Source organism: Anguilla anguilla, chromosome 5 (genome assembly GCF_013347855.1).
Source record: "Anguilla anguilla isolate fAngAng1 chromosome 5, fAngAng1.pri, whole genome shotgun sequence".
Taxonomy (NCBI): Eukaryota; Metazoa; Chordata; class Actinopteri; order Anguilliformes; family Anguillidae; genus Anguilla; species Anguilla anguilla.
In genome coordinates, this window is record NC_049205.1 from 61,355,971 (window position 1) to 61,381,823 (window position 25,853).

Below are 25,853 nucleotides of genomic sequence, written 5' to 3' on the forward strand. Positions count from 1 at the left end.
TTCTTGCAAAAATGTGTTCAAGGTACCGGTTATAAAATTTCATATGGGAACCGGCCAACTAGAAATACAGTTTCAATAAACTTTTTTAAAAATCATAGCAGCAGCATAGCTTTGTATCTGGCTCCCTTCTCTTCTCTGACTCCTACACAACGGTATGTGTGGGATACGATATTAAACAGAAGGTATGGCCAAAAGGTGAACTGGGAATCTTTTTTTTTAATTTTTTTTTTTTTTTTAAATGTGCTACTTCATTTATTGAGCCGCTCTTGTACAAACAGAAATACATCTATGGTAAACCTCCAGAGTCCTCAAGATTGGAGATCTTGGCTGTGTCCCAAACCGCATACTTCCATGCTCCGAGTGCACATAGCGAGCATGCCGCCATCTTGGAGTGCGAGTCCAAACCGAAGTTCGGTAGTGCGGAGCACGGATAAAGTACCCGGATGCGCACTCCATTTGATCAAAATTTGAAGTGTGCATCCGTGCATGCTCCGACTGGGAAAAATACCATAATTCCTTTCGCGAAAACGGCCAAAAACAACGGTAATGGCGGATGACAGTCTAGTGTAGGCTACTCTCTCGGATTGGAAACTGAAATCATGTCATAGGAAAATGGTAAACAGGAGTTGGTGTATAAATAAAGTGGTACAGTGTTAATGAATAACGCAATACGTAAAGTATCAGTTGTTTTTATTAGTTTAAAGATATGTACTTTTAACGAGTGTAACGAGCTATATTGAATACATCGGTGCTAATCGTCGGGTCCCGTCTTGAATTATAAACTGCCGTTTTATTCTCGCCACTGCCCATCTTTTCATTTAATTTGAAATACACCCCTTGCCTATGGAGTAGCCACCACAAACATGACCGGCTCCATAAATGTTGCCTAACTGAGTACCCAGCGCGAAAGTATACAGCGCGAAAATAATGAAAAAACAGACACGACTGTTTACAATGAAATGGCAACTTTATTATGGGGTTGACAGTACACTGAAAGCTATCCAAACTGCAATTAATATTTTCCAAGCTATCGTTGCCTTCCACTGCTCTTCTGACAGCAAAAAGGAGAATTCAATTGAAGTGGCTAGCTCGCAAAAAGTTGCTTATATTAGCCTACTGGTTAGTCTAGATCATAATATTTCAGTAGCCTACTACTACTCAGTGTGAGCATCTACCGACCGGGTTCGTTCGGTAGACAGAAAAACATCAGATTTTCAACTGTAGTCTATGTAAAATAGGCGAAATATAAGTAACAACCTGTACCTAGTTATGTAGAAAAAAACGTCCTTGTTATCCTCCGGAGGTAATTCTTTCAGTACTTTCGCGATTTTCGCCCAGTGCTAGCTTTAGTTGCTACGGGGACATGTATCTGCCACTGCATAGAGATTAATGGAACTTGTCTTTACTTGAGATCATATTGTAGAAGTGTCCCGTCTTGTGTATTTCAGGTTAATATGAAAAAGGCTGGTCCCTACTAGCATTTCTAGCGATCCGTTACATATTCACAGTTGTAACCCAAGTAGCAGGAAGCAAAATAGCCATTAAGAAGAAGCGACATTTGCACTACTTAATGTTCGCGATTATGGAATTAATTAGAATATAAATATAACTAAAATGTATATGTATTAAGTAAGATTTTTTCCCATTTAGACAGTTATGTGTAATTTTTACAAGACTTGCGTTTAAATAGGTAACGGAGTCCAGTCCGCTTGATTAAATATGAAATAAATGCGGTAGCATTTCAGATGGTCGATAATATGCCCTCTCACTCTCACGTTATTCCCCTCAGGTTTATTACCGGAATTTTACCGATAGTTACGGCAAAGGTTAAAGGTTATGGGTCAGATGTCGTCACGAAGTGCATCCCACTCATTTAACTGTTTCTCCGTGCTACTGCACTTCCATGGTTCGGAGTGCATAGTCCCAAGCATTGCCTGGAGTGCGTATTCCGGAGCACGGTAGTGTGGAGCATGGAAGTTTGCGGTTTGGGACACAGCCCTTATAAACTGTCCAGAAAAGCAGTAGGGATTTTGGACGAGGTGTAGCAGCTAATTAATACAGTACAATCGTTGCGTTTAGGTGATGATATGCTGGGGGGCAGTCGAAGGAACAACCCCAAACAAAATTCACAATATTTGCAGGCAAAGTGACGGAGCTGCTTTTATCGCGCTGACGTCACGTCGGGTCACGGTTGACCTGGCACAGCTTGGTGTGGCGGCCTCCGCGTCTTTTCGAGGCCGCATCATGGATCGAATTAAACACCCGTCGAAGCGTCTCCGATTCCTGAAAAGTTCCTTCCGCACTTTCCGAGTCATTCGTTCCTTCCGAGGCCTTTTTAACGCGTGTCGTAAATCCTCCATCTGCTCCTCTGACAAGCGGCTCTCACGGGAGACGGGTTTCTGATTTGTGGCGAGCCCTCTTGCGTTTGTAGGAATTGATGCGCTCGGCTCAGGGGGGGCGGAGTCCAATGTGCCGGCTGACAACTAACAAGACAGAGCGGTTCCAAACACTCACTTTCCGGAATGATGCGGTCCTAGCATGTCAATCACTCCATTGTGATTTCCGAACCCCTACAGTGCATTCTCGAAGAAGGAGACACCGTTATTTTTTAAAATTCTAAAATACACTTTTCTCCACTGAAATACGTGCCGATGCAGACGGAAAAGAAATCGTGAGACAGAAGATATCGTGAGAATTGCAATTCGAAGAGCGTGCGCTTCAGTCAGCAAACGTGAACGCTCGAGCTAAGCTGTTTTACAGCGCCCTTCAGTCCTAATAAACGGATTTAGCCTACGTGGCACGCTACATTATTCACCACTGTTTCTGAACTTCCTCCTAGTCTTAATTTGAAACAAAACATGACTAAGCAAGCATGAACAACTAGCAGTTCAGATAATGTTGGAGCACTGCTGTCAGTGGGTATACACAATGACAAATCTGTACTGCTGTGATACACAATAAAATGCATAGTTGGTTACAAAAATCTACTGTAGCCCACATTTTCAAATAATTTTTAGTGACAACCATCAAATTCTAGGCTATGCGATCCTCAATTGTTTATAGTATCAAATTCAGAGACATTGCGTTATACTTCAATGGCAAAGGGGAAACACTGTAGGTCTGAACCCCTTAAATAGCATATTCAGTAGGCTTTATAAGCTAACTTATTTAAAGATTACTAAATTTTATCATGTAATTATCAATATTAAAATGAAGCTGAGCATAAATAAGAACACGGAGAAGAAGAGATTAATCTAATCAAATGAAAAAGCAGTGAAAGTGTGGTGGAAATGGGTATTATTAACTTTTAACACAGAGAAGGCCTGTAGATAAACAGTAGGGCTTATTAATAAGAACCATTATGATATGACCTGCTCTTATAATCAAATACTGTATGTGATTAGAATGTTCTTAACTGAACATTCAAAAAACATTATTTAAAACTACCCTTAAAAGGGTTAAATATACAGTTACCTGATGTACTGGAATACTTTTTGTTTGCAAAAATTGTTGCTTTGTTCAGCTAACTTCACACTTTTGATTTATACATGAGCTTTCACTGCCTAGTTATTTATTCTGGTGGCGTCACACTTTTATATTTCTGATACAAAACTCATGTTCTCCACTTCTGAGTCATTCTGCACAAGAGCATCTGCTGACTGACTGTCATTTCATGTAAAATATGATGGAATAATTCATTCCTTGAGGGTCAGTACAGTTTTTTTTCCCCCTCTGAAAGAAATTGTCTGGAATGCAATAAACTGTTATCTGGCTGAATATTTTTTTTATACTCCTGTGGGGCTGGATAGATCACTCATTTGGAAAAAATACTATACTCAGCATTCTTGAAGCATAATTACATAAACGTAATTAACGTATTCTTGAGTATAAAATAGTATACTTCAGGTATACTTCAGCATACTCATTTTCACATGGGCAAACAGGATCAAAGTATTAGTCAGGTGTCTACTTCACCAAAATAGTAGAATAATAAATGGAGTTGACAGGTCATGGCCATTTTCTTTTTAAATGAACGAGCAAACGAATAAAGTTTCTACTTGTGAGCAAGCACATTCCCCAGTCAACCTGAACGACCCGTTGACCGCGACACCGCAGATCCTGCGGCTTGTGTCTCCGTTTCGCGGTTTCCGGCGACATCCGGCAGCTTTCTGAGGCATTACGCGATGATTGGGGACAGATCCCGCAGGACCAGGGCTAGCGGAACAGCCGTCGGACTGTGAAAAAAAAAAAAAAAAGGGGACAATCTCTCTGTCTATTTGCTGAATCTCGCCGGCTGAAACGTTCATTTGCAGAAAGAGCCTGACGGATAAGAAACCGAATCCAACAGGGAAACTGTTAAAAAAAAAAAAAAGGTCGCTACACGGACGGGACGAGACGAGACGAGGCACCAGCTGGCCCAGCAAGTAGGCTATGCGCTTCATTTTCCACGGCTCAGCGTCACTTCCTGCGTGACGGACCCTGCAGGGCCGCACTACAGCCCAGTAAAGTCACCCGCGTCAGAGCAGCGGCACCACTCCTTTTTGAGTGACAGCGCGTCACAACACACACGGAGAAATCTCTGAGCGATCGGAGTTGGCGGAAAGAAGGAGCCGGCCGACTCGGCGAGCAGGAGACGACCCGCTGTGAGTCATTAGCACCGAGTCGTGGCTCCTGGAGCGCTCGATGACCTCAGCAGTCATGTGACACAGCGGCGCTCACCGACTCTTTTTTTTTTTTCTCCCCCCGATCCTGTCACTCAAATGCTTCCAAGTAATGCTGTGATATACACTGCCATGTCATACCATGTGGAAATGTAGAACTCCCACACAGTTTGTCTGATCATTTTTGCTGTCTGTTCTATCTTGGACGGAGTCCCATTATTCAAAGATAAAACGTCCAGGGCTCATGGTTTTAGTGCATTCTGCAATGAGTTGACAACTCACATGTTCATAAAAGAACAATCTGCATTTTTTAAATGTATTCACAGGGGCTTAGTGAGAAGTGTGTGTGTGTGTGTCACTAAGCCCTTTCCTTTTTGATTGCATTAAATCCAGATCAGTATTTAATTAGAGAGAGAGAGAGTCAGAGACAGAGAGAGAGAGTTAGTTCATTAAATATCATTCAGTCCCTGATGTTGAAGACTGGCACCATTGTACCTGGATTAATCCCCTCTCTCTCTCTCTCTGTGCAACTAGCAGGAGGCAACTTTGGCACTGTACACCCAGAATGCACTGGGGTTTCTGCTCCGCCCCGGATCACATCTCCACCCGGAGCTGAGCGCCGAGATTTACTTTAATAAGGGTGTCCTCCTCGGAAATGTCTCCAAATCTTTCCAAAGCTTTGCAAAGCTCGCACATCTCCGACACCAGCCTCTCTGTACCTCCCCCCCGCCCACCCCCCCCCACCCCCCGGCCGATTACTCTTTCTTCTGTAGTCTGAACCTCGAAACCGTGGAGAATCAGGCGGGGTTATTCGTAACGTCAGCCGGCGCCATTTCCTCCTTTATCTCTGCCTGACCCGCGAAAAGGCCGCTAAACCTTCGGGGGCGCTAAGACGCGTCTCCGAAACCGGCGGAGTTGGCGCTCAGTCCGCCCGCCCCGGGCCAGCTGCGCGGCGGCTTCACACGCGCGCTAACAAAGCCTTCCCTTCTCGGGGGACGACACGGCGCCATTTCTCCGCTTCCCGAGAATCCATCTTGGCGGCGGGCGCTCGGGGACTCGGTCGGGGAGAGGCTGTCAGGCCGGGCGCTCTCTCGCACATCAGAACGCGCGGTCGGCAGCCAGGTGACTGCGGTCCAAGGGAGGATCTGGCGGGGCGAGCCCTGATTGAGCACGGACTGCGTGCGGACTCCAGCTAGCTCGCGCAAAGGTGCCCAATTATGGCGAGTCCATTTGAACAAACATGTTTTATCCTCTCTCTCTCTCTATCCTCTCTGTCTCACTATCTCTCTCTATCCTCTCTCTCTCTCTCTCACTCTCCCTCTCTATCCTCTCTCTCTCTCTCCATCCTCTCTTTCTCTCTCTCTCTATCCTCTCATTCTCTCTGTGTATCCTTTCTCTCTCTCTCTCTCTCTCTCTGTCCCTCTCTCAGCACCCACTTCAAGCGCTTGAAAAGGAATGCGTGCCAATCTAATGATGTGACAACTAAATAAGCAGGAATCCGGAGCGCTGCGCATGGGGGTCGCGCGAGACACCTCCTGAAATGGACGACGCAATTCGGCACGGTATTCACTTCTCCTCCCCCCCCCCGAGATTCGTCTTCTTTAATAATCTATCGGTTGTCAAGACACCTTTTAAAAAGTGCAGTAGACCTTCAGTAAAAAGAGACTGGATGTAATATGAATGTGAACGCGGATCATTTACATTCAACCCACCTGATCATTTCTGCTTTGAGTTTCAGGCCCTGAATACAGTCCTCGCTGCTTTATTTGGTATAATACCACAGCTCACACAATATGAACGGGGGGAGATCTGGGATACTGTATTCAAACCAATTATTGTGTTCTAAGTATAAAAACATCATTTACCTTGATGATACTGGTTCAGGGACACAGTGACTGACAGCACATGGCCTCTACTTCTATTAGGGCATCACAATGCCCCATTCTCCTCTCATTTCACCACTGAATCACACGAACGATTATTTTCCCCCAAACACGTGAGTCTGCCACGGACAAATGCTGTTTTTCTCTCAGGTAACCGTTTTGTTCTTTTGCATAAACAGCCACCGTGCTGCGCTATTTTAATGCACCGGCTTAAGACCTCTGCATGGATGGATTAAAGCACGGGGGCGGTTTGCTAATCAGCTGTATTTATAGCTCTGCTATTCCCTAGGGCGAAGGGGCTGGATTACTTCCACCATGTTGTGGTGAAGATCTGGGAGCGAGATGCTAAAGAAGGCAGTACCTTCCACCGCGCTGAGATCTGCCACACGGTCAACAATAACCCAACTGTGAACCACAGGCAACTGTGTACATTGTAATAGCTGGCGAAGACACCAAAGTGAATCCATCCACGTTCTTAAACCGCTTATTTCCAATCAGAGACGTGGAGTCTATGCAGCAAGTGAGTCAGCAATACACCCCTGGACAGGTTGTCAATCCATTGCAGGGCATACACCATTCTCTCTCACACATCCCACACGGGGAGAACATGCCAACTCCACACAGAAAGGCCCCCTGTCAGGATTCAAACCCAGTGCCTTCTTGCTGTGGGGCTGGCACCACCTTGCCACCCCAAAATCAACCCACTGAGGGGAATTAGGCCTACAGCGGAATCAATTTCCAATACTCACCGCACTACCAATGAATGAATGAATGAATGAATGAATGAATGAACGAATTAATTAATACATTTTAGAAATGCTTTCATGTTGGCGTGTTCTGCTTATCTGTAAACAGCAACGAGTTCATCAAAACCGCATTAACATGCATTTATAATTCCGCTGCGAATAACAATGCATTCGCATTCCTCTCTCTCCGGCTCGCTTTCCCGCGGGACGAGGGCGGGCGTCATTACATTCGGAACGGTTTCTGTTTCCTAGTCAGCGGTACGTTTGATCAGGCTTGCCGACCGGATTAAGGCTCTGTTCAAACTTGTCGTGCGGTCGGCGGACGCTTTGGAAACACTTGACACCGCGGAAAATCCAAATTAAACTAATTAACACGGAAAGGCAGCTGCGGTAAATATGTGATGCTATTTTTTTAACGTTTTATAAAAAATAAAAAAGAAGTGCCTGAGGTAGAAAACTAAAAGTTTATACAATATTTATAACATGTATGTTTATGCTTATGTAGCATCAAAACCTAGCAACAGCCATGGAATTTGTGCATGAGTGATATAGCCAATTAAATATTTTTCCTTGGGTTCATTTTTATGACGTTGCTGAATTTATAAAACTTGAAAACACTTTCAATCTGCAATTTGCTACACATGATAAATGATGATAAATCGGTAAACTTTGGACAACTGTTCAGCAAGCAGTACTGGGGATACTTTCTTTACTCACAACACACCAGACGGATAATATCGGTAAAAGCTATGCCAAATATAAATATAGGGATACATTATGAGTGTCATATTTGTAATACAGATACAGCAGAACCTCAGAGACATGAACAACCTCAGGAACGGTGGTTTATAACTCTGGAAAAAGTCCTTAAGCACTTGGCAAATTAAACCCAGGAAAAAGTTTTAACCCTAAATAACGATATGCTTCTCACAAGTCTGATTTCTGAAATCTTGGTTCATCCAACGATTTCCCGGTTTTAATTTGTTTGGGGAATAAATCCATATATACATGATTTGACAGAATAACATCCAGTAATGTCAAAATAAACCCATTTTAAAGAAACGGAAGCCCTTACTCATCGGAGGAGTTACCCACAATACTGTAGCCCTTACATTTTAAATCAGCGACACTCGTTCTGCGGCTATAAACCCTAGGCGAAATTAAAAACGGATCAAGTCAGCGGTAATGGAGATCTCGTTAGAACATTAATGATCTTTTTTCTTCCACACCGGCCTTCGGAACAGTACATCTCCTTTCCAACGCAACGCTATCTTTAGCCCCTTCTGCAGACTGATTGATTTTGCTCAGGCCCTCTAAGTGCTGCTGACTTTCCCAAACCCCACTTTTTAAAAAGTATTAGCAAGTGATCAAACCTATAAGACGTGCCCCTCCGCACAACTTTGAAGATATCTTGAGAGTTATTTTTTTCATTAATCCCTGGAAATTGTGACTAGTTTTCAGTTTAACAATCGCCTTTTCTAAATCAGTGAAAATAAGAAGCCCAAATAAGGCTTAACTACATATGATACTTCTGGTTTCATAACAGATTCGCATGACAGGGCAGTCCAAAACTCCGGTGTTCGCATCTCTTGAGCATCCCCTGCGTGCCTTAGCTGCGTGTTCACCTTTAATACGGTCACTATGGTTTCCAGTTCTGACAAGGTTACATTTTTTTGAATCAAAGCATGAAGCAAAAACAAAGAAAAAGGTAGGTGTCTGGATGTCATTGAGGTGAACACTGCATTCAGAGGAGAACCGGCGACAGAATTTCAAGGACAAGGACGTGTGGCACAGCGAGGTGAGTTCTGTCAGCGCCAGAGGAACCAACAAAGGCGCTTCTGTACAGGTGAAAACTCTGTGCTGCTCCCGCAAAAACCCGTCGGCTGTATGTGAGGAGATGGGAGACAGGGGGGAAAAAACATCACCACGGGCTGTCATCTGTGGGAGGAGCTTACATTAGCCACACCCAGCCATCTGCCTGTCAACTGTATCTTCAAGCAAATGAACGTGAATCATTAATTCAACAGTCGCTAACCCGCACCATTTTTATTCCACTAGCTGAAGCTGGCACAGATAAAGAAATACTATGTATGGAAAGGCAAGGCACAGGGGAGAGTCAGACAGAAAGAGCCAATGTGAAATTACTTGGTATTAACATAATATAATAGTAATAATTCATTGCATTTATATAGTGGTTTTTTCTCACACTCAAAGAGCTTTACAGTGATGAGGGGGAAGCTTGGCTCAACCGCCACCGTTATGTGGCACCCACCTGGGTGATGCACGGCAGCCATTTTGCAGCACCGCACACCGGCTGAGGTGCAGAGAGAACAATGTTAGCCAATTAAACCAGGGAATGATTAGGTGGCAGGCTGGGTTAGGAATTGATCCAGGACACCAGGGAGCCCCTTACTCATTGTGATGAGTGTCGTGGGGTCTTTAATGAGCACAGTGAGTCAGACCAGGCAATAGGGCATCGTGGATTATTCAACCAGAGGGAGGATCGCCCCCAACTGGCCCACCAACACCACTTCCGGCAGCAACTAAGATCTCCCAGGAGCTCTCCCATCACATGTACTAACCAAACCCGCTGCTTAGTTTCAGCCATTTTACAGGAGCAGCATGCATGTCTGCTAGCAAATAAACGTGTCAGATTTTTTTTTTTTTTTGTACAAAATCAACTTGTGAAAGCAGACGCTTGCAGCCAACAACAAAAAAAGCTGACTGAATATTGCAAATCCTTCTATACTTTCGGGGATAAGACAAAATTTGATATTGAGGCTGTGATTCAATCAACATTTGTTGTGACTACCAATTAAAAGCAAGATCTTGATTCACAGAAAACATTAAAACTAGCTTGCTAAACTGAGATGAATACATATCGAAGACAACTGGGTAATCCAAGCACACACCAGCTCAGTCAGTATATTAACACATATCTATAAAACCTTACAATACAACAAAAGTGGTATAAATACAGCAACAAAACCTTCCCTGGGTTTTTAATCACCATATGAAATCATAGCATTTAAAAACAAAAAATGTTCCACATAATAGTTCAATCGTTTTTTTTATTACTGGATTCCAAATAAAACTCTATCCAGTTCATGTGGAGGCACTGACGTTCTCACATGCTTAACCAAAACAAAAATCCACCGAGACCTGCTTCCTCTATCAATCTGGCACACACGGCTGGACTTCATGTTCATAATCCTAAATGCTACGACAAATTTACACTCCACTGCGCAAGTAATATACATGATGAATGTGCCAGACAGTGTCACAATTTTCTGTGCAATTTAAAAAGTGAACATGGAAAGGGCATTTGCTCTGAGGTAATTTATCCATTACTCCATATATCACGTATTAGCATTTAAACTCATGCCCCAGTGATATTATATTCATGAATTATAATGCAACCAAAACAAACTAAGCAACCGACAAAGAATTGTTCTTAAGACAAATTGAGTATCGTAAGTTGGTGGTGGTCTTCCAAGGAGTAAAAGGAGTAAAATCTTCCATTTACAAAACCATACTTGGAACTCTACCATACATCTTTGCACATTAAATCCTTTCTGTCATAGTTCTTATATCCTTTTATTAAATTCCAAGTACCAACCCTGCGCCTTGGTTGCAGAATAATCCAGAAAATGGTCCATGTATATGGATTTACCACATTGAAAGAATTTATATAAAGAATTTGGGAAGTAAAGCCAGAAGTACATCAAGAATATCTGTTATTGGGTATCACTTTACAATGAGAATTGGCATTAACTAATGTAGTTGTTAACATGAATGAATGATGTACAAATACATTATCAAAGCTGTACAGACAAACTTTTCAGTAGTTTGCAGTTAACAACGACATTAGTTAATGCCAGTTCATGCGACCTTATTGTAAAATGTTACATGTTATGGTGTTTTTCTTCTGCGCATACTAAGCTCTTGGCAAAGTCTCTCCTTTTATCTTACACTTCTATGGGATTGCCTGGTAAAATACAGCTTAAATAAAAAAAAAGGTTCATCTAACCAAATTTACCAAAGGATGGGAAGGGGGTGGTGGGGGGACGGGGGGGGGGGGACAGTCACTGCAAAAGTAATGTCCATGCTAAACACACCTGGCTCCCTACTTATTAAAAATGACTTCCGTGATGCTGAGGCAAGCAGAAGACATGAAGGATTTTTGTTCCTGAGAGTTTCTGGGCCACGTTCATCTTCCACTCAGTTTTATCTTTCAATAACACCCAGGCTATTTTTTTCTCCCCTTCGGTAGAGGAGTTTGGACGGCAACCAGCACACATACAGGCTGTGTTTAAACGTCTGCTGGAGGAGTTGTCAGGCTAAGGGTAAGCTCCTTATGCGTGATGGACAGCTCTGTCCTTCTGCTCAGGGTCTGAAGATCTTCTTCTACACGGAAAAGAGAGAGAGAGCTGTTCTACTCACTTTGGATGTCCAACTAAGGCTTTCCCCTTTAAAGAAAAACTTTTTTTTTTGTGCTTTTTTTCCCCGACTTGGACCCATTTTTCTGAACTATTTCCAGCATGCTGACCAGTAATGATGAAAATTCTCTCACATCTTTCTTTTCACGGTGCTTTGGTCAACCCCGAGAAGCGTTCCACTCCGCTTTGCAATGCAGGCTAACGCGGGGCCATGCAAACAAGTTCTCCTAAAATATGTATAAATCGCACGAGTGTGTTTGTCCTTCATCAACCAGAAGCTTTGAAACCACCCGAGGGATCTTCGTCATACTTGAGGAGAAAATTCTTTACAGCACATAGGCAGGACATACGGATTTTTACTCCAGCTGACTAACCCTTGCATGAGAAAACAAAACAGTTCGTCCGCAACTCTTCCTGGAAGGGTGCTACCATGCACTTATAGTGCTGCATATCTGAGAGAACGGACCTATTTTTAGTTTAGGTTGTTGTTTTTCCCCCCCGAAATTCCTGCGAAAACACTGACGTGGTAAGCTTCATTAATGCAGCAAAAACATAAACAGGCTACTTCGCTGATGCCTGTCCAAAGGCCAATAAAAAGCACTTTCCTGGAAAATGAATCTTATCTACTGCAGAGGAGTACGCCACTGAACATTAAAATGTAACATGATGACAATTATGGCTCAAATTAGAAACGGTGAGCGACATTCATAGCCCGAGAATGACCTTTTTTACGAACTACCTCGTATTTAATATCATATTTCAGCAATATCACACAGAAGGGAGTGCTGTTATATGGTACACTGTTATGCAGTATCACATCATGACCTCAAGCGTAATATTGATTATAAACTATCAAGTAATGATTGAACCAACTGATTATGATTTTGCCTTTTTTACCTCCAGTAAATATAGCGCCTTTTTTTTTTTTTTTTAAATCTTTTTTTTTCCCTTCTAACAATGCATCAATGAGGATGTAAACAAAGCCAAGTGACACATTACAGTAAAGCGTTCCAGTACTGTCGGCTCCCATGGAATGCTTGCTGATAAACCTACACTCTCGACCAATCAAATTACTCAGCCGGAATTAACTGTTGTATTGTAAATGTATGCATTCACAGTTTAAACGTGGTAACGTTTAAAATGAGCGTAGGCGGCTACAAATCAGAACTGTGTAACACCTTTCATTTGTCAAAACTGCTGCAAAACTGCTGCACATTTTAAAAAGAAGAGAGGGCAAATGTCTTGTCATTATTTCCGTACTGACAAATGACAATGATCTTGAGATTAAAAATGAATTATGGTAAGAAATACTTCAGTTAAACCAAATCTAATTTCTTTATAACAGTTACCAAGCGTTTCCAGGACATCTCTAAAAATCTTTTAAAAGGCTTAGTACCTTAAACAAATTTAAATCAGGCTCGCTGCATTTTGGGTAAACATGTCATCCCAACACAAACACTTTGCCTGACTTTAATTTGCAACAACGTACAGTATGGGCTTTTTCCCAGCTAGCTTTGAGTTAAAGAACTGATTTATTTATTGAATATGTCCCAAAGTGGCCTTTAAACAAGAGACCATGACACAGATGGATTAAATACAGAAGGTATTTAAGGCTAAGTCCAAATGCATTCTGGGTAGTGGGTGGGGGGTGGGGCTTACTCATAAGTAGGACACATGAACTGATTGAGCATATGTCAGTGTTGCCTCATGGGATTATATCAGCCTAGCAACCCACTAGTTAAATGTGCACACTATCCCAGCACTGCAATACGTATGCACGTTTATTAATACACATTAACAATATGTGTTTTGGACTATAATAAGTATAATTCACATCCTTCCTAAAGACAGTTCAGCTTGAAAGAGAGAGAGAGAGAAGGTGCTGATGACCCCAGACCACGCTGCACCTGGACAGGCAGATGCAAGGACAGGTGTGCAGACAGGTATGAGGACAGGTGTGCAGACAGGTGTGCAGACAGGTATGAGGCCAGGTGTGCGGACATAACAATTTACTCTTCAACATTCGAGCCCGATGTCCCAGTTTTACTTTCACATATATAATTAGCATCATTAATGTACAAACTGAGCCTCTGTCACATACAGTGATTCCCTAAAATAGATTCCCAATGTAACTAAGTTTATAATAAAAGCAGCAATACGCCTACGTCTGCACACGTTACACTCACAAACCTTTCCTTAAGACAGTTCTGCGTACGAAGAGCCTGATAAGGAAACTAGTAGTAAATCTCAAAAAGAGGCTCAGGAAATTGCGTTCTGAAATGAAAAGAACGTCCACAGGTGAAAAAAAGCGCACAGCGCTGGGAAAATGTGTGAAGCGAGCGAAAGAAAGGAGAGGAAGGCTCACCTCTGCTTCCTTGCTCTTCTCTCTGTTTCTGCCGGAGTTCCTCCCATTGCTGGCGGTCTCTCTGGCGGGCACCACCGAGATCTGATGGACGGGCATGGCGCAGAAAATGGAACCTTCCGGAAGTTTCTTGTTCTTTTGAGGCGACCGTCGAGGCAGCATTCACTTTCGCTCAGCTGCTCACATCATTTTATTTTTTATTTCCCCCCAGGACGTCCGCTTCCATTCTAGCAATGAAAAAAAAGGAGGGGAGGAAAAAAAAAAATATTTAAAGAAACTGGAATGCTCAAGTTCAACCATAGACTTTGAAGAAAGAAAGCACCATTGTCATGTTCTATGAAAAGAAAAACAAACTAAAAAAAAACCAAAACAATTTCACAGAAGCAGGTAGAGCGGGCCAGAAAACGTTACTCCTGTGACACGGCGGATTTAACGGTCGCTCGCAATGAGGCCAGATTTCCCACACCCCTCCCCCCGGCAACCTTGGAGGACCCAGCGCCTAATCGTCGTCATGGTAACCGCGGGAAGCCTGGGCCCTACCTGGGCTATCATTAGCGTAAGCTGACGTTAGCCTGGCGTGCCGTCAGCGCTGTTGTTAGCCTGGCGTGCCGTTAGCACTGCCGTTAGCCTGGCGTTCGCGCTGCAGTTAGCCTGCCGTTAGCCTGCCGTTTGCGTTCCAGTTAGCCTGGCGTTAGCCGCGTGCGGCCGCAACGAACGCCAATGGGACGGGGCTCCAGCCTCGCTGTGGCTGGCTCACGTGGCAGGTACAGGTACGCAGGAGTCCGGAGCAGCTTTAACCGCTTACTTTAAAACCCAAATCCAAATCACACGGCCTTCTGAGGAGAAGGCTGACAGGCCACGGCGAAGCTCACACACGCCCTAATCTGATTAGGCCAGAGCCACTCCTAAAACTCTGCCAGGAAGTCCCGCCCCCAACCACTCAGGGACAGCAGGAGAAGAGAAGAGGTCGTTGTGGTTCTGGCTCAACCAATCAGCACCTCACAATGGTGAATAACTTTAAATATTTAGCTTTAGACATGCTGGCGGCAATAATCTCACAGAGAGGAGGAGCCGGAAGGTTAGATAAAGAACAGGTCTTATAGCTGTTTGTATTGTAAGGATGAATCACTCAGTGATGACTGTCAAACACGTCACTCTGAAACTGAAAAGTGAAGACTGTCTGTGTTCTATTATTTGTGGCACACACTCTCCTCTCGCACCAACAAATCAAGCTGTAGCACACACACGCTGCACATACAAACACGTGTACACACTCACACTGACACGCACTCACACCACACACACACACACACGCACGCACACAAACACACACACACACACACACCCAGAGTAAAATTCTCAGTTAATCTACTCTTCCAGAGCAGATGTTTTAAGGACATTTTGCTGCTTAATGACCATGTTACAGCACAAAAGTATCTATGGGCTGCAGAGCCACAGGTTCCACTCACAGGTGTCTAAGTACCTGGCTTAATGTCACAGAGGATTACTACATACATGTAACCTGCATGTGACCTCTTGAAAGGCTGAAAAGCAAGTTAAGGAACCTGACCATTCAAGCAGCCGTAGAGAAGAATGTTTTTTTCACACCACAGCGTTCCACATCTCTGACTATGGCACCGCGCAGTGCAAAATAAAACGAAACAAACTGTCTATACCTGCCAACACACCTGTCCACACCTGCCCTCACACCTACCCACAAACTTGTCCACAAACCAGTCCACACACCTGTCCACACACCTGTCCACACACCTCCCCCACACACCTGTCCTCACACCTGTCCACACACCTCCCTCACACACCTGTCCTCACACCTGTCCACACACCTGTCGTCACACCTGCCCAAACACCTGTCCACACACCTGCCGTCACACTTGACCTCCACAGTGGAAAGCAGGCGACCACATGTAACCACAACTTTGACACCTGACAGAAGAACTCGCTGAACCCCCCCCCCCCCCCCCCCATAGCGGAACACGGGAACCCTCGGTGGAATCCCCGCCCCACTTCACCACAATCAACAACCGGCTCCTCGCTGGGGCGAAGCTTCGTGTTGCTCATCGTGTCTCAGACGTTTCACAAGCAGGCCGCAAACACGTCCATAAACTTTAAGAGTCCCACAGCTGGCGCAGTGTGAGAATTGCATGTCCTCTCGTGCAATTTTCAGCAGCGTAGGGGCGGTACTCAGCTTAATGTGCAAATCCAGGAGGGACCTGAACCAGTATTATTTCCTCTTACTTCCTTTTTTTAAATTATTTATTTAGTTTTTCCTCCCATCATGACAAGAAGATTGTTTATTAAAAATAGAAAAAGCTCTATTAGTGAAATGACAGCTGTGTGAACATTCCGGAAGCCTGATGAATTCATTAAAGTTGTGAGCGAAGCTCGGGGGACGGAGGCACTCGGGAGCGCGAAAATGTGTTCGCAGTTCATCACGTCGCCGACTCCGCTCTGTCACCGCTTCCAAGAGACCTCCAACAGCCCACTGAGCTCAAAGCCACCACTCCCGCTCTCTCTTTCTACCTCCCTCTATATATATCTCTCTCTCTTTCTTTCTATCTCCCTCTCCTCTCTCTATCTACTTCTCAATCTATATCTCTCTCTCTCCCTCTCCTCTCTCTATCTACCTCTCAATCTATCTCTCTCTCTCCCCCTCCTCTCTCTATCTACCTCTCAATCTATCTCTTTCTCCCTCTCTCTCTTTTTTCTCTCTCTTACACTATTGCTCTCTCTCTCAATCTATCTCTATCCCCCTCTATCTCTCTCTTTTTTCTCTCTCTTTCTCTCGCTCTCTCTCTCGCTCTCTATTTCGCTCTCTTCACCCATCTCTATCTCTCTCTCTCCCCCTCTGTCCTGCTCTCCCCTCTCTCTCTCTCTCTGATTCAGTCACCAGTTCCACTGGATCTCTCTCGCTGCTTAATTAACACACGGGTTAATGTGCAGTCCGTAAGCAGCTAGATGAGAAACAAACACGAGAGAAAGCAAACAAATCATATGAACCATTCAAAAGCTGAGTCAATTTGCTAAGCCATTAATTAATGTTTTACCCTCATTATCTCCCACTTTGGCACGCCTAATTCTTTTTTGCGTGGTCATGCTCACCATGGCAACCTCCCGCACCCATTCGGGAGAACAACTACGCGCTCGCCTCTGAAATGTGTGACATCAAAAACATTCTTTACATGTAAATATTGTGATACTCCTTTAATACTCTGCAGTCCACTAGTCAAGTTCAGTGGACTCGGAGGATAATAGTTCATGTTTAGATTCTGCAGGCAGACTGTGTACACCCGATTGACCAGAAGGGGTCGCTGTTGTGCAATGAGGCACGGATGTTTCCGCAAACTGAAATCCCCCCACCAACACCCGAGAAATGCAATGCCTAATTATTCAACAAACGAGCAGAGGGTTATTTAATTATACACTGGCACAGTCTGGGTTGTAAACCAGGAGATGGTACCCATCCTTACACAGGAACAGGGCCTAAACAGATACCAGACCATGGCGCCCATCCACACACTGGAACAGAGCCTTAACAGGATGAGCCACCCAGCAGCCACAGCAATAAAGACTTTATCCTTCTGAAGAGAAGGCTTTTTGGAATGTTTTTTCCAGCATTCTAGAACTCCCATCGCTTTCAATTACCAGCAGCGATCGTTACATCAGCGTTAGAATGTTCAGTTCCCAACATTCTAAATCGCGTATTTATGATCTTACACCCTGAAGCCGTAAATCAGTTAAGTAAATGTAAACGGAGCACATCCAGGCAGGCAGGCGACTGAACGGATGCAGAGAAGATCAATCTGCATTAACACTGCATTCATTTAGCGGGATGCTCTTCCTCCAGTGTGACTTACAGTGTGCCAGTGAAATATGCCTCAGGCCTGGAAGCCTCTACTGCAGGGGTGTCCAACCTTATCCGAAAAGGGCCGACGTGGGTGCAGGTTTTCGCTTTAGCCCGGCACTACAACACCCGATTCAACTTATTAACTAATCGTGGTCTTCAATCAAGACGTCGGTAAGTAGAATCAGGTGTCTTAGTGTCAGGCTAAAACAAAAACCTGACACCCACACCGGCCCTTTTCGGGTAAGAAAGGACACCCCAGTGTTGAGCAGAGGAGAGCTCATTGCTGTGCCACACATCCGGGCCTGCCAGCTCTCATCCCAGAGCAACAGACACTGGCCTAAAATCCCTCATCTGAGGTCTGCAACATCCGTCCGTCTGTCTGTACCCAACCCCCATGCAAGTATGCAGAATAATTTCTTAAAATATATATTAATTGCTGGCTGTGCAGTTGTCAGTGCTGTGCTATACGTGGCAAATCTGTGTGAAATGTAGGGTAAATTATACAGAGAGGGAAAACACAAATGAACATAACCAACACACACAGTTTGCACAGCTGGCTGCTTGTAGGCATAGAACTGTGATAAATTAGTGTAATCCAAGGATACCCACAATGCTCTAGTTCTCCATTCCAACTACAAATGGATATTTATCATAGAAATTCAGGCTGACAGCGCTATCCGCCAAACGCGTGTGCAACATAAATTCGCACAACATGCACGTTACTGAGCTGGGCCAGTAACCTCCAGATAAAAGTTAGCTTTTACATTTGTACCACATGGTTACCCTGTAGCCAGACCACTTCAAACATCACAGCGCTGTTGCCCTGTAGCCAGACCACTTCGAACATCACAGCACTGTTGCCCTGTAGCCAGACCACTTCAAACATCACAGCACTGTTGCCCTGTAGCCAGACCACTTCGAACATCACAGCACTGTTGCCCTGTAGCCAGACCACTTCGAACATCACAGCACTGTTGCCCTGTAGCCAGACCACTTCAAACATCACAGCACTGTTGCCCTGTAGCCAGACCACTTCGAACATCACAGCACTGTTGCCCTGTAGCCAGACCACTTCGAACATCACAGCACTGTTGCCCTGTAGCCAGACCACTTCAAACATCACAGCACTGTTGCCCTGTAGCCAGACCACTCCGAACATCACAGCACTGTTGCCCTGTAGCCAGACCACTTCGAACATCACAGCACTGTTGCCCTGTAGCCAGACCACTTCAGACATCACAGCACTGTTGCGTGACGCATTTGTTTTGGGTTCAAATTCTTTTCTACGCTTTACTGATCTTGTCTGGTGCATTGGAACCAATGAAATACTCTCAAAAAGTGCAAACCCTGCCTTCTGGTCATATTAGCAGGCTCAATTACACCAGTCAAAATCAATAGAGCACAGAAAAGTATTTGAATCCAAAACAAGTATGTATTTGTCCCAGGTCTGAGGTGTACGCAGGCTACTGTGTGCGCCTTGGTGTGACTGAGATGCTTCTCGATCGGTTTTGTTCACGCTCTCCAAATTTATCAACTTGCCAGGCTGAGCAACGCAAACAGAATCTCTCTTCCATTCTCCTACCACACCGCTACGACTTTCATTCATTTATTTTCACCAAAAAGTCGAATGTGTTCATTTATTTTAACCTGTCTGTTTACAGGGTGTGCACCGGCTTTCAGTGTGAATACAACTCGCGTGAAGTGCTGTGAAATAATAAAATCATTTAATAAACAGTTCCTTTCCTTCGCTCCTCTAAAGACGAAGGCTACACTTATAAATCCAATTATGTCTCTGCAATAAATCTGCAGACAGCCCGTGGAGAAGGTGCTAAAAAAAGTGATTAATGGTGACATCACAGCTCAACGTTCATAATGCATCAAGTGACAGCCAATTTCAACAGACACACGACCAGCTCTTCCCATCCATAGCGGATGCTGGATATTGCACAAGGCCTTTTAAATGTGCTTTAAACTGCATAATAGGATGTATCTTACAAATCAAATCATGCTACCGTAGCAACCAATAATGTGTTAACTGACCATTGATCAATATCATTGCATTAATGAAGTGATAACTTTTTTTGCCCCAACAACAGCATAGTCAAATACAAAGATATAATACTGTTCAGTACATTTAGAAACACGTACAAATCTCCAAGTCTAAACAGCAGGCCTATTAACATATTTAGTTATATAGCCATGACCCAGCTATACAGCCAGAACAATTGAATCCATGGCCATATGCTGTCCCCAAAACTGCGTGTTCTGGCCTCATAGAAACGTTTACTTTGGGAGACCACGAATATAAATCCACCGTACTGCATTCAGAAACCACAAAGCCAGAAGTTGACTACACTTGGTCTTTGAAAGTCAACGAGCCAAATGCTAAATCTGGCATTAAGCATTTGGGTTAGGCGGATTACTTTTAAACCATTTAAATGTTTTAACCTGCCGCAGAAACGGGGAATTATTTACTTCGCATCACTCCTACACTGAAACACAGGAACACTGAGGGCAGCTGTTCATTTGCCTGACCCTCTTGTTTACCAGACAGAGAAAACATAACAGTTTTTGAAATTATTTTCTGGTGCCAGCTCTCCAAGCAACATGCTGCATATTAACAAGCAAAATCTCTCCGTAGCCAAACACATCATTTCCCAACAGTGAATATAAGCACTAGTATGATAACAAAATACTACAGTATTAATATAACATGAAAAAATTACCTTTCTATTTTCTTATTTGAGACTAAAGTGTGGGGCAGCACGATTCGAGCGTGATTGGGTCTCGATCAATAACACCGCACTGCTGCGCCGGTACGATAGAGGAGCCAGACTCCGCAGACGCCCGCGTGCGACTCCAGACTGTTGCGCAACACGTGCAGGTTTTTTTTCAGCCAAAACGTAATTAAGAGTGTGAATCCCAAGGACATTTGGGATTACAAATCCTAAACTATTTTCTGTTGCCTGGCGACCAGAGATTACACTTTTTTTTTTCTTTTCTTTCTTTTTTTCTCAGCAGAATGTGCTACTTCAGGGAACTGATTTTTATGGTTGAGAAACCCCACATTAAAAAGTGGGTAAATTAAAAAAAATACTGTGAATTGGGATTCACAAAAATATTTGCCAACTATGCAGCCTTCATTGACATTACCAGTTATCTTAGATTTTGGTTTTTACATGATGTGCTCACTTGGAAACAGCTGGCTGACGAGCCCTATGTGGTTTTGCGCATACACTATATGACCAAAAGTATCCGGACATCACTTGGTCCGGGACTGTTATTCGTGGTTTGGGCTAGGCCCCTTAAAGTTAGGTTCCAGTGAAGGCAAACCTTAATGCCACAGCATACAGTACAATCACATTCTAGATGATTCTGTGCTTCCCCAACAGTTTGGGGAAGGCCCTTTCCTGTTTCAGAATGACAGTGCACACAGCAAGGTCCATATAGAAATGGTTTTGTTGAGAACAGCGTGGAAGAACTTGACCGGCCTGCACAGAGCCCTGACCTCAACCCCATCCAACACCTCTGGGATCAGTTGGAAAGTCAACTGCGAGCCAGCCCTAATCGCCCAATCAGTGCCCGACCTCACTAATGCTCTTCTGCCTGAATGGAAGCAAATCCCTGCAGCAAAATGCTCCAACATCTAGTATAAAGCCTTCCCAGAAGAGCGGAGGTTGTTACAGCTGAAAAAGGTGGACCAACTCCATATTAATGCCCATAATTTTGGATAAGAAGTTGAATGTCAGGTGTCCATATGCTTTTGGCTACATAGTGCATATGAAATCCATTAAGTCACAGGGCATTCAGAAGAATACAGAGACACTCCTCAAATTAAATTCCATATTAAAAAATGCTCAACACTTCTAAAACGGAGAAACGGAGACTTTTGATATTTAATTATATATTACTCATTTTTCTCTCAGTCGGACAGCCCTTTGAATGTGGCGTAGGGTGGCCCTGAAGCCATGTACATGTTCAGCTGACAGTCGGTTGGGGCAGCAGTGCGGTTAGGGGTAACGGGTAGGGGAACCGGGCTCGTGACTCCCTAGTTTGGGGTTAATTTCCCAAGGAGGGGGCCCTGCTGTTGTACCCCTGAGGGCGAACGCGCTCAATCCGAACTCCACCAGTGATCACTCACATGCAGAAACGTACCGCATGTAAAAGAACACAATCCGTGTGAAACACTCTGCATGAAAGAGACCACGGAATGCATAAAAATGTAAATCATTTCGTCGCTCCGAATGAGCCCCCCCCCCCCCCCCCCCCCACCCCCCCCCGAGTCAGCCTGATTGCTCGTTCCCAGTGCCTCTCTGGAGTGACCAGGCCTCTCCAAACGCCTTTCCAAGGACCTGAAAAGCGTTCCAAACAACCCCGCGGCCGTGCTCATTGGCTTTCCTCAGACTCCCCTGCCGTGTTTGGAGCATAGACTGCAGAAAGATATGGACAAAGCCCCTGTGACATCACCCACTGACAATCCATGGGCTTGGTGAACAGCGTTTTGAAGCCTGGGAAGTGTAGTTCGTGGGCGCTGCTATGTTAGAGCCAGAGACTGCACAGTAGGGACATGAAGTCCGGTCGTCCACTAAGCGTGTGAGATACAGTGACTCAGTAGTGACACACACTGTCCCTGATTCATCCACAGAATATTACCGTCTTGTCCAAATAGCACAATAACTTAACAAATTTGCATATGGGGAGACATTAGACTAAGAAATGAAAGCCTATTGCGAATACTTTTTCTTGTGGAAAAAAAATGAATGACTTTGTATTTTGACTGTATTGTTACCATTGACTTACATTAAACAGGTGGCTGAAACACCTGTACTGGAGCCAACCGCACTGGCGCTAGTGAGCAACGTCTCTCACCAAGACCAGGAAGTGAGCTTCAGAAACGCAGCCTGGTTTTGGCCGCTTGGATTGGAGCAGAGGCGAGCGGCCATGGAAAAGGAAGATGGAGGAGGACTCACAGATCGCACCGACCTCCAGGTGACCTCCTGACCTCTGACCTCTGACCTCCCAATACGGGCCATACAAAAGGACAGGAGGGCACGTTACCTGTGCGTCACAGTGCCAAGCATTTCAGTCAGCTTTAAACTTGGGTGAACACATTTTAAAAGCGCTTTCAGTCAGCTGTAAACTGCACTTCATTCTAATAATAATTTCAAAGCTCCCTACATCTTTTTTGCAGACTGAATCATTTAATAACTTCAGTTCTTTACCTTCTGTCTTTTCTATTTCTAAACTGTTATAAAGCATCACAATGTGACGTGAAGAGGCCATGGATAAACTGGGTAAGCTGAAGACTCTGAGAGTTAGCTAAAGACAAGGGAAATTTTAAAACTATTTTGGGAAGAAAAATCAAAAAGCATCTGGCAACATTGCTGGTTTCCTCATCCCATCTCTATCTAAGTAAGGCCAGTCATCTTTTTTCTTTATTTTTCTTCAAGTAAAATTCTTTTTTTTTTTCTGAGGAGAGCATTTATCATGTTTTTTTCTACTGCTGTCCAAGTATTCCCTTCAGTGTCTGCTACAAGCCTGGTCCTGTCAGGCCAGAAAGGTTCATTTTTTACATTTGATTAATAAGCTGACATTTCTCTTTCCCCGCGCTGGAAAATCTCACTCACAGATTTCCCCATTAGATTCGCTCACTCTGAGATTTCCCATTAACCTCGCTCACTCAGAGATTTCCTATTAACCTTGCTCACTCAGAGATTTCCCATTAACCTCGCACTGCCATTTCCCATCATGGTGAACACCACTCACTTTGCAGTCAGACTCATGGACACACGCATGTCAGTAAGTGCACCTGACGTTTCACTCACTGCCTTAGTCAAACGCGCCCACAGAAGAGACGATATTTGAAAATAAGTGTATAAATAAACAAGCGGGCATGCACACACAATACAGATACATGCAGAGTTTCTTTGCATTCTTTTGGAACCCCCTCCCTCCCCCTCCCCAGCATTTCTATTATCTCCCTGCATTGTACTGGTGTTCTGGTTTGTGCTGTACCCGGTAGAAAGGATAACAACACCTCTTCCAAGTCTATTTTTATAAGGAAAGTCAGAAAGGCAGCAGCAAACTTCTCTGTCATTTGCAAACACAAAGGATTCTGGGTCACCGCCACAGCTGGGGAGCTCAGTCATCATGTGTAACACACTGCCATAGCTACATGTGCATTTCTACAGTTGCAGGCTGGTTAGGGCACAGGTATAGCGCACCAATATGTTACCGTAAATACCCAGCTGGAATTGTTGGTTAAAAAAAAACTGGACTCAAAATGTCTATTAGTCAGTTTGACAGACACATATTAAGCCTAGTCCTGAACTAAATTCAATTCAGAATGGAGATTCTCCATACAAAATTCAATTTAGTGCAGGAGGACTAACCTTTATCTGTGTCTGTGAAAAAGTTCTATATTTACAATACATCTATATATACAATACAATCTGGATATAATCAAGATCTGTCTTTAACTTCTACTAGCAATTACAAACAAGAGTTTTTTATCTTTACCAACCATTCGGTGTGTTCAGATACGGCCACAATTAATTTGGCAACCTGCGTTTCTAAAGGAAATGGACCAATACATTTTAACTCAATGTTGAGGGGAAATGAGATTGAATCCTAATCCTACAAGAATTGCGACTCCCTCCCCCGCTTCTTTTTTCTTGTAGCAGCTACAGGCAAATCAGCCGTCACCTTTCCACGTGCAACTGTACTAGCTGAAAGGATCTGAGCTTACGACTATTACAAATAATGTAAACATAGCTGTCCATTAAAACGGTCCTTCAGCGACACCCTTCATATTTATTTAAAATATGAAAAAATTTCATTCTCTCCAAGGCCTAGAGAAAGAAAGTAATACTTTGTTGTAGAGAGAACAACCACCAAACCTGGGAACCTGGAGGAAGAAAGATCTAATCTTATCCACTCGAGTGCCAAGCCAAGAAACACACTTTTCAGAACCAGGCAGCTCTCCAAACAAAGTTCTATTCCAAATATCTCTCCAAATATCCCCATGCGGGTGCGTGGCTCAGTTCTCAGTGTTTGCGTTGTCTTGTCTGTAGAAATTCTGGTCGATATTTGCGACTGCAGAGAAGGGGGTGTGCCACGGAGAGTCAGACTCACAGCACTCACACAATGAGTAGAGACGTAACGCATACAAACTGCACTTTCCTGTCCTGTCTGAGGGTGACTGGGAGGCAGGGCAACACTGCAGGAGCCTTGTGGTTTGGGGTCGGTCGCATTGAAACGCACAACAAACGGCAACGCTCTACTGAAGTCTCACATGCTTCTTCTGCTTGAGTCCGAGTGTAATTAACCAACCCCAACCAAACATTGTGTTAGAACTAATTATTTAAAGAAGCTATGTTAACTGGGGAGGGAGGGTGGGGGTGGGGGGGGGGGCATGGTGGTACAGTGGATAGCACTGTTGCCTCGCAACAAGAAGGTCTCGGGTTAGAGTCCCGGCCGGGGCCTTTCTGCGTGGAGTTTGCGTGTTCTCCCCACGTCTGCGTGGGTTTCCTCCCACAGTCCCAAGACATGTAGGTTAGGCTGACTGCCCGCAGGTATGAGTGTGGGAGTGAATGATGTGTCTGTGCCCAGAGACGGATTGGTGACCTGTACAGGCATTTATTCCTCACTCGCACCCAATGAAGAGGCCCCAGCTTCCAGCGACCCTGAGCAGGAAGCTGGTAAGATAATGGATACATGAATGCCAACTGGGTAATTTAATTGTCATTTAAACCTGGTGTCCGCATATATTGTGCCAAAACGATCAAAAACACATTTTTTGTAATATTTAATGAACAATTTCTTAAGTATGCGTCACGTATGCCAACATGCAAATGCAAATGGCGTAATCAATTTAGCATTTCTCTTTGGGTAATGT

The 25,853-nt window shown here is 44.1% G+C and overlaps 1 protein-coding gene across 1 annotated transcript in view; it reads right to left on the reverse strand.

Moving 5' to 3' along the window:
- The window catches only part of march1 (membrane-associated ring finger (C3HC4) 1), a 62,854-nt gene that overhangs the window by 24,558 nt on the left and 12,443 nt on the right, over positions 1 to 25,853 (reverse strand). Inside the window, exon 2 of the mRNA XM_035418771.1 lies at positions 14,095 to 14,318. Coding sequence (XP_035274662.1) covers positions 14,095 to 14,253 — 159 coding nt within the window. The 5' untranslated portion in view covers positions 14,254 to 14,318. The remainder of the gene's footprint in view (positions 1 to 14,094; positions 14,319 to 25,853) is intronic.